Source organism: Oncorhynchus kisutch, linkage group LG6 (assembly GCF_002021735.2).
Source record: "Oncorhynchus kisutch isolate 150728-3 linkage group LG6, Okis_V2, whole genome shotgun sequence".
NCBI classification, from domain to species: domain Eukaryota; kingdom Metazoa; phylum Chordata; class Actinopteri; order Salmoniformes; family Salmonidae; genus Oncorhynchus; species Oncorhynchus kisutch.
Genome location: NC_034179.2, coordinates 61,416,449 through 61,426,688, shown reverse-complemented (window position 1 = coordinate 61,426,688; position 10,240 = coordinate 61,416,449). Strand labels below are relative to the sequence as shown.

Below are 10,240 nucleotides of genomic sequence, written 5' to 3'. Positions count from 1 at the left end.
GAGGTCCAAAACTCCCCACGCACTTAGTCCTCACAAATGCACATACAAAATTATGTTTAACAACTCCCAAAGCTTAAGCATGCATGCAGTTTATTGAATTCAAAAGCTCTAAGCATTACTAGGTTTTTTAGAAATGTAAGGAGAGACCTACATGACGCCGTTCCCGCTGAGACAGAATCCCTGAAGCATTTTACACAAACATTCAACTATGTAAGAACAAGCTTATCTGATATACTTGGGTGGCCACACGTTTGTGGGATTGCCCAGAAAAAACGTAGCCAGCCAAAAACGCCACTGTCCTATGGTCCCTTCAACTCCTGGCAAGCTCGCCAAAATATGGTGTGGAATATTGCCTCAGAATATAACACTCTTACTTAGAACTTGTGAATTCAAAATGGACTTTCATACAAAGTAACAAAGCCGTGCTGATCCGCGGAACAACCAACCTCTCTGAGCACAGAGCTTTTCCTTTATAGCTTTTCATCCTTACATACAACATATGGTACATCCCATATGTAAATTAAATCACTTCCCTTGTCCTCTCGCCACCATTATCTTTTAGTCCAAGTTCTTTGCTTGTTCACGCCCAATAATGCCCACATCTGCTTCGGGTTAGATTATAATGGTGGCGGGACCCCTTATGTCGTACAAAAAAAGAATACATGTATTGCACACTTATGTTTCACATGTTGGTCATTTTGCTACCATCCTCTCTCCACGTACTCCTGACATTAGTATGTCCAGGTGTAACAAATGTAATTTTGTCCTTGGCGAATGTACTCATGTACATTAGCTTAATGTAATCTTTGGCATGTTATCCTACAGCAAATGCACTAGGTGTCACCATTTCTCCATCTGGCCAATGTAATATTGTCCTTACTACTTCCTGTTAATTTAATTATTGTTATTATGTTTCCTCAGCATGGCAGCTGCACCAAGTTACATTCCATTAACTCCCACACAGCCTGGATTCAAACCAGGGACTGTAATGACTCCTCTTGCATTGAGATGCAGTGCCTTAAACCGCTGCGTCCATGTGTGTGTTAACTATTTAACTGTACTAGAATGCTTAAAAGGCAGCAACAAATCTTTATATTGCTTACCGGTGTAGTTCGGTATCGGCCAGAAATGTCATATCGGTGCATCACTAGTTTCCACCACGATCCCATTAAACTTTGCTGCATGTAGCATGGCCAGACACAGACCTTTGGGGATGCAGGTTCTCAAAATGAAAAATGCAGCCAGAAAATTCACAGCTCAAAATTCATAATTTACAAACTGTTTCTGTATCAAATTGTTTTTTGTTTTGTTGCAATGACCTATTTATTTCATGCAACAACACACTCATGCCAGTGACTCCTAGTAGGGTAATAACTAGAGACGTCCCACTGGGCACAGACGTCAATTCAACGTCTATTCCACATTAGTTCAAAATAATTTCATTCAAATTACGTGTAAACAATGTTATTTGAACCACTGTGTGCCCAGTGGGATAAAGAGTGACATTGGGAAAAGAGGCTATCAGCTGATCATAGTGAATTATGATGTAAATCTGCTAGTTAGCTAGCTAGTTAGCTATGCTGTCAAACCAAACTATTTTTTACTTGATTTGAGTTTTTATCTGCCGCTTACTAACAAACAAGTGAATTGCCCCCTTCTCTGTCCATAACAGTACAAGACATACATGACAGGTCCAACTCAAAGGTGACCTACCAGTATTCAAACTCACCACCGGTAGCCAATTACTGTACATCGCACTACATGCAGAAGTCAGGCAAGTGCGCGCACTTGAGGTGGGAGTGTGGGGGAGGAGATATTTTTCAAGATTCACGAATATTAAATGCGATATTTTGTGCAATTCGTTACATTTCAAATCTATATTTTTAAAGAGACTATAAAGTAATTAATCAACTAAAAATAATGTACGAGCTGATAGGAGGGCAAAAGGGCCCTTACTCATAGTATGGGCAAAAGACTTGAGCACTGGTGGAGCTCTATCTGTGCACATGTCTGGCATGTAGAGATCATGGATGTCAGACAAGGATGTCCCCTGTCTCTCCTGCTGTATACTTTGATATCGGAATCCCTGGCCCAGATGATAAGAGAGGACCCTAGCTCTGGTCGCTGCTTCACACCGCTCAACCTAGATTCTAGATCCAGTCACTTTCTACTTTGTGACACTCTCACACACAAAAAACCTGAAACAGAAGGTTTTGATGCTTGCAGTTTACTAAGGAGCTAATATTGAAATGGACATTTTTTTTTTACAACAGACCTGGGTTCAAATACATGTTTATTAAAGTATTTATATTTTAAATGTATTTTCTGTATATTTTCTAATAATTTTCTATACATTATATTTTAAACTATTTTCAATTACTTGTTTCCAAATCATTTACAAATTCCCCTGTGTTCAAACAGACCTGGTTTCAAATGCATAGAGTACTTAAATATTTCAAATAAATATTTCAAATACAGATTCAACATCTTATATTTTCAAGGAAGAGTTGACTAACTACTTCGAAATATATTTGAAAATAATTTAAAGGTCTGATAAGGAATACAACCACAAAGTAATTCACAATCAATACCAAAATCTTGTCATTTTAAATCACTTCCAGCTGCATCTCAAGTAAGGACTTTGGCTCAAAAGGGAACTGAAGAGAAAGGGAAGACAGAGCGAGAGGCGGATATGGACTGTAAACAGACAGTGTTTCATGGTGACCTAGGCCTCAGCAGAAGCCTGTCTGTCTGAGGTTATAGTCTCGCTGATGAAGTCCATGTAGCATTTCACACTGGTGTAGACTCCAGGGAAGCCTTTCAAATCACAGCCATTGGTATTCCCAAAACTCATGATTCCCACCTGGACAATCTCACCAGATGAGCGACAAACCAATGGCCAACCAGAGTCACCCTGTAGAACAAAGAAAAACAACACAAACATACATTTACAACATTCAAATAAGTGTGTGTGTACGTGAGAGAGAACGATAGAGAGAAAGAGTGTGTGTGGGTCAGCTGTTTGTTCACCTGCACCCACCCACAATTGCTAATAACCCATCCACAACCAGCTGATTATATGATAAAGCGAAGACCCTTACCTGACTCTTACCCAAAAATATAGAAAATGCTCTGTACAGTTCCTTTCTTTCCCTCTTGAACATTTATTGAACAATTAACAATATTTCATGACCCTAAACCCGCCCGCCTCACGGGGACTGGCACATCACTAGTGTGTGAGAGGGAGGGTCCGTGTTTGTATAAAACATGTATACGTACCAATCAGGAGACCAGGAAAGAGGACTCACCTGATAGGAGTCTTTCCCTTTTTTCATGGAGCCAGCACACAGCATGTTGTCAGTGAGTTCTGGAAACTTTTTCTTACAGGTGCTCTGTTTCACGATGGGCAACTTCAGCTCCTGGAGGGTCCTATTACCAGACAATTCCACTGGAGGGAGGGAAAAAGAAGAAGAGTAAAATGTAGGATAGAAACGGGTGGGGGAGGAAGTGAACGGGCAGGGAGAGGGAGAATTTATGGGAGAAATACTCACTAACTACAAACAGAAGCTGGATGAAAACAAAATACATTGTGTAAAGTGCACAAAATACAGTATATCTTATTATAATCTGGCATTCTGATTTAATTTTGAAATCTTTCTTTAACAATGTGCAAATGTTTTAATTGATTATTATAACTTGTTTTTATCTTTTTTGTTGTTGTATTGATTGTGTTTTTGGGGGGTCCTCAGGGCACCACTGTAAATGAGAAACTGGTCTCAATTGGGTTCCTCTGAGTAAATAAAAGTTTATAAATCACACTGCCAGATTATAATTAAGCAATAAAGCACGAAGGGGTGTGATATATGGCCAATATACCCCGGCCATACACAATGTGGAGTGCTGGGATACAGCCATTAGATGTGGTATATTAGCCATATACCTCAAACCCCAGAGGTGCCTTATTGCTATTATAAACTGGTTACCAACATAATTAGAAAGGTAAAACATTTTGGGGGGTCATATCCAATCAGCATTTCAGCCAGTCAGCATTCAATGCTGGAACCACCAGCTTTATAATGAGGTTTGTGGTAAATCATTTTACACTACTAAAATGTCGCCCACAGAATTGAATGCTGACATTCAGTCAAGACCAAACCAACCAAAGCTATGCTTTAGAACCTGGCACTGTGAGTGTTTGTATATCGGTGTTGCTATGTGTTTGCTCACCATTGGTCCCGACATCGCCCCAGCCAGCGACGAAGCACTTCGACCTTGAGTCAAAGGTATCACTTGGTTTGGGCAGGGACATGGGCTTCACCAGGGAGGAAAAGGACACCTTTTTACTCATCTTCACCAAAGCGATGTCGTGCAGCAGGGCCAAACACTGTTTCTGGTACTGTGGGTGACTGACGATGCGTGAGATGGATCGATAAAACACTGATGGCTCATTCAGGCTGTGTGTCCCCAAACGAATGAAGGAACGGTCTGGAATAGGGTTGTCATTCCTAATACACATGCAGACAGGTAAAAGAGCCTGGTCTCATATAGGTGTAACATAGTACATTTAAATCCAGGACACTGAAATTAGAATGTTACATTTGATATGGTTACATAAGATGGGTTACTTAAGGCAAAAAACGAAAGTAGGATGGTTGTAATGTGAATGTCTATTAACCCAAAGGTTGCGTGTTTGAATCTTATCACGGACAACTTTAGCATTTTATCTTATTAGCAACTTTGCAACTAGTTACTACTTTTTTAGCTACCTTGCTACTAAACATTTAGAAAATTCATAACATATTGTAGGACTTGCAATTCATAACATATTGTACGAATTGCAATTACTAACATATCATATGAATTGTCATTTGTAACATATCATACAAAATGGATGATGGACATCCACAAATGAATAGATACCATACGAAACGTAACATCATACTAATCGGCATGGTTCAGATTTACGTTTACTCTGTTATGTCTACTCCTGAGTCCAGGTTGGATAGAAACATTACACAGACATTGATATATTTCATACAGATCTTTCGGTTCTATTCCAGCAAGCAAATTTGGCCTTTGAAATTATAATGATGTCATTCTAGTTGGTAAACTGGTTTTCTGCTTGTATACACTTTAAGAAAATTACAACCATGGAAAAAACGTCATGTTGGTTGCAGACACGATAATGAGTTCAACATGCAAACCTCCTTCACACACACAAACACACTTACGGGTCAACACAGTGTGCAGCGGTGAGCACCCATTCCTCAGTAAGGAGGGATCCGCCACAGCTAAAAGCTATCATCCGTGATTAAAAGGTAGACTATCCACGGCCAGCTGCCCTTTTGAGCATCCTTTCCCCCCGCGATAGAGCTCCGAGCCTGGGGCACAAACAATTCTAGAGAGGGAGGTGATGGAGGGTGGAAAGAATGCCAGACTGTGACACTGTTTCATGTACAAACACTCTGCATTTGATACTTTGCTCCTGTCAGAACTCTGAAATTAGTGCCACCGCACCAGAACATCTGAGCAGTTGAAATAATAACAAAGTGATCCTCCCCACCCCTGTCTCGGTAAAAAGTGGAGGGATTGGGCTGGAGGATTGTAACCACTTTCAAATTCACAGACAGAGCTCTGGATGCAAGGACTGATCATCCATGATATCACAATTACAGTTTTAAACATGTTTTGAGGCTATATAATGTTTGTTTACATTTACTTTGCAAAACATTGGAGTAAAATAAGCTTTGGGTTCTGATGGGTTACAAACTCACCTCATGAGGCATTTATTAAGTGATATTCTTCAAGAATCAGCTTAATTTATAAGTCCTAATTGGATGTAGCAACTGCAGATTTCCCCTTTAAAAGGATATAGTGGTGATAAGTATTTATATGTAGTGGTGATATTCGTAGCGCTGAAGAGCTGCACAAAAGTGCAATACATTTTAAGGCAATGTTCCCACGTTAGCAGAAGCTGCATTCATGCCACGGTAAATGCTACATATGTCGTCTCAGTTGGAAATTACATTTACATTTAAAGCTGAGCTATAAATATGGTTTGAATCGAGCTCTTAGTGGTCACTAATGCCAAAACAGAGAGATATGCTTGAAGTTCTTTGTTCTAGTGGATGGCAAAACAATTATGTACATGCCTCACCTGCAGCATCTTGGACCAGCAAAATTACAGACAGTAGTACCCAAAAACCCATAGCTTTTCCTGTCAGTATCCAACCAACCAGACGGCTGTTTGATGGATAGACACTGACTGCCTGATGTCCAGCTTTATAGACGTCCATGCTTAGATTACATCAATGTTACACATGTGCAATCTGATTAACAGTTCCAATGATAGCAGGCTGCTCATCTGGGTTTGCTGATAAAATCATGTTCTATTTTATTTTCAGAATGCAAATTCTCAAAAAGAGAGATGAGGTGATATTTCTATCTCAAGCTATTCAATTAAAGAAACAGTGTCCACTGACATTTCTAGTTTTCAACCAGAGTTTGTGTTTACTATATAGAGGAACCAGGCAAGGCTGAAATTACCTTTAAATGGCTCAGCGCTCCATGGACTGAATCCCGGCCTAAGAACAATTAACCTGCATTATTACAATATGTACATTATCAGTCAAAAGTTTGGACACACCTACTCATTACAGGGTTTTTCTTTATTTTTACTATTTACTATAATAGTGAAGACATCAAAACTGTGATATAACACATATGGAATCATGTAGTAACAAAAAAAAAAGTGTTAAACAAATCAAATACATTTTATTGTTGTAGATTCTTCAAAGTAGCCACCCTTTACATTGATGACAGCTTTGCAAACTCGTTCTCTCAACCAGCTTCATGAGGTTGTCACCTGGAATGCATATCCATTAACAGGTGTGCCTTGTTAAAAGTTCATTTGTGGAATTTATTTCCTTCTTAATGCATTTGAGCCAATCAGTTGTGTTGTGACAAGGTAGGGGTGGTATACAGAAGATAGCCCTATTTGGTAAAAGACCAAGTCCATGGCAAGAACAGCTCAAATAAGCAAAGGGAAACGACAGTCCATCATTACTTGAAGACATTAAGGTCAGTCAGTCTGGACAATTTCAAGAACTTTGAAAGTTTCTTCAAGTGCTATGATGAAACTGGCTCTCATGAGGACCGCCACAGGAAAGGAGAGTTACCTCTACGGCAGAGGATAAGTTCATTAGAGTTACCAGCCGCAGAATTTGCAGTCCAAATAAATGCTTCACAGAGTCAAGTAACATACACATCTCAACATCAGCTGTTCAGAGGACACTGTGAATCAGGGCTTCATGGTCAAATGTAACCTTTATTTCAACTAGGCAAGTCAGTTGAGAACAAATTCTTATTTACAATGACGGCCCACACTAGCCATACCCGGACGACACTGGGCCAATTGTGCGCCTCCCTATGGGACTCCCAATCACGGCTAGTTGTGACAGCCTGGACACTGTCTGATGTATTTAGAGTTCAAGGCACACTTAACCAGCATGGCTACCACAACAGTCTGCAGCTATACGCCATCCCATCTGGTTGAAAAACAAATGATAGGACAATGAACCAACACACCTCCAGGCTGTGTAAGGGCTATTTGACCAAGAAGGGGAGAGATGGAGTGCTGTATCAGATGACCTGGTTGAGATCGTTTGGGATTAGTTGGACCGCAGAGTGAAGGAAAAGCAACCAACAAGTGCTCAGCATATGTGGGAAATCCTTCAATACAGTTGGAAAAGCCTTCCAGGTGAAGCTGGTTGAGAGAATGCCAAGAGTGTGCAAAGCTGTCATCAAGGCAAAGGGTGGCTACTTTGAAGAATCTCAAATATTGTCAGGCTTCGAAGAGTGATGGGTGTGGAGTCAGGCACAGAGGGCAGAGGATTCGGAAAAACCATTTATTCCGGAACAATCACAGCGAACAAAAGAGGGTAATGCCGAACACAGGCGTAAAACACTCCAAAATGTACAACACCGGTACATACGCCGAACAGCAGAAAATCAATGACAGGACACTCCTGAACCAAAAACAGCAAACAAGCCCGCACGAACACAGGCGGGCTAACTGAACTTAAATAACCCCAACCCAAAACCCCAAACAAGGAACAGATGAAACCAATTAGACCAAACAAAACGAAAAGGGGACAAGGGATCGGTAGCAGCTAGTAGACCAGTGACGACGACCGAGTGCCACCCGAACGGGAAGGGGAGCCACCTTCGGTGATAGTCGTGACAAATATAAAATATATTTTGATTTGTATAACACGTTTTAGGTTACTACATTATTCCATGTGTTATATCATAGTTTTGATGTCTTCACTATTATCCTACAATGTAGAAAATAGTACAAATAAAGAAAAACCTTTGACTGAGTAGGTGTGTATGAACTTTTGACTGGTACTGTAAGTCAAAATAATGATTTATTATCTTTTGATAAACAATGTTCTGACCTCAGCATCACGGACCAGCAGAACTACAGACAGTAGTCACCAACAACCCATAGCTCTTCCAGTTACCATCCAGACACAATGACTTGTGTGTAGCTTACAATTTGCACACACACACACACACACACACACACACACACACACACACACACACACACACACACACTATTCTTTTCCCCTCCATTTTGTATGTTAATGGTTGCTGTAGGTGGAGGCCAGGGGGTAATAATCGCTAGATGGGCAAATTAGAAAGGACCAAATCAAAATGTGACTACCGTCAGACTTCACTCAATTCAATACTGTACATTTGAACTGCATTTCCTAAAGCAATTCTCACATGTATTTAACAATGTAATTTATTTAATTTAGTCCTAGAAAGTGGGCTGTTGTTGTGTTTTGTGTCGATTTTGATTGATGAAGGAATGTAACTTTGAGCCGGATGGAGGAAGTTGACATGGTGGAATCAGAAGTGTTATTTGAAGCTGAAAGCACGTCACCTATAGTTAGTGAGAAAGATGAGTGAACAGTGAAGTCCAAGAATGAAACAAAAAGTGCTAAAATTGAAGTTCCTTTGGGAAACCCTTTTGAAGTCACTAGGTAAAGAAGGCGCTGGGAGAAGTGGATGCAGTCAAAGTAACCAGGAGCGGTTTGGTGTTAATATAGCAAAAGGAGCGTGCATTATGGCTCACAAAATTATCAACGCATGAATTGAACAGCTGTGATTTTCGGAGCAAAAGATATTTCTGGAATCCCGGTGGACATTGAAAATCAATATCTTAGGCAAAACAATCCAGGGGTAGTTAATGCACATCGCTTGACCTGTGTGGAGAATGAGAAAAAGTAGCAATTTTATTGATGTTTGATGTAGAGTATCTACCAACCTATGTAAAGTTGGATATACAGTGCATTCGGAAAGTATTCAGACCGCTATAGTGACAAAGAAAAAACAGGTTTTTAGAAATCTTTGCTAAAAAATAAATAATAGAAATGGAAATCTCATTTAGAATAGTATTCAGACCCTATACTCAGCACTTTGTTGAAGCACCTTTGGCAGCGATTACAGCCTTGAGTCTTCTTGGGTATGACACTATAAGCTTGGCACACCTGTATTTGGGGAGTTTCTCCCGTTCTTCTCTGCAGATCCTCTCAAGCTCTGTCAGGTTGGAAGAGGAGCATTGCAGCACAGCTATTTTCAGGTTAGGGCTCTGGCTGGGCCAATCAAGGACATTCAAAGACTTGACCCAAAGCCACTGCTTTGTCTTGGTTGTGTGCTTAGGGTCGTTGTCCTATTGCAGGTTTTCATCAAGGAACTCTGTACTTTGCCCCGTTCATATTCCCCTTGATCCAGACTAGTCTCCCAGTTCCTTCCACTGAAAAACATCTACACAGGATGATGCTGCCACCACCATGCTTCACCGTAGGGATGGTGCCAGGTTTCCTCCAGACGTCACGGTTGGCATTCAGGCTAAAGAGTTCAATCTTGGTTTCATCAGACCAGAGAATCGTATTTATGATAGTTTGAGAGTCGTTTAGGTGCCTTTTGGCAAACTCCAAGCGGACTGTCATGTGTATTTTACTGAGGAGTGGCTTCCGTCTGTGGCTACTGTTGATGAATAGGTATATGAGAAACGAGACCAAGTCGAGACGCTGGACAAGGCGGATACGGTATAGTAAAGGCCGTTTATTCAAGAGTAATGATATCTGGCAATTACGTGCACGGCTCCGTTTCGTCAAGTTCTCATGCGAACCATTGGAAAAAAGAAAGAGAGGCCGGTCACAATCGT

General features: G+C 40.6%; 1 protein-coding gene across 1 annotated transcript; it reads right to left on the bottom strand.

Annotated features, from left to right (window-relative positions):
• Nucleotides 1–2,211: 2,211 nt before the first annotated feature.
• On the bottom strand, nt 2,212–5,305 carry LOC109891871 (tryptase). Its single transcript, XM_031825957.1, has 4 exons — nt 5,232–5,305; nt 4,228–4,505; nt 3,309–3,448; nt 2,212–2,914 (listed from the first exon to the last, which is right to left on the bottom strand). Exons 1-4 carry the CDS (start codon nt 5,303–5,305, stop codon nt 2,726–2,728), a joined length of 681 nt encoding a protein of 226 aa, XP_031681817.1. The 3' UTR covers nt 2,212–2,725.
• Between the last annotated feature and the right edge of the window lie 4,935 nt (nt 5,306–10,240).

Coding starts and splice junctions, on each gene's coding strand:
- LOC109891871 (XM_031825957.1), bottom strand. CDS start 5,305: ATGATAGCTTTTAGCTGTGGCGGATCCCTCCTTACTGAGGAATGGGTG. Junction 4,506..5,231: donor GCTGCACACTGTGTTGACCC/GTAAGTGTGTTT, acceptor CATGTGTATTAG/GAATGACAACCCTATTCCAG. Junction 3,449..4,227: donor GGGCGATGTCGGGACCAATG/GTGAGCAAACAC, acceptor CCCTCCCTCCAG/TGGAATTGTCTGGTAATAGG.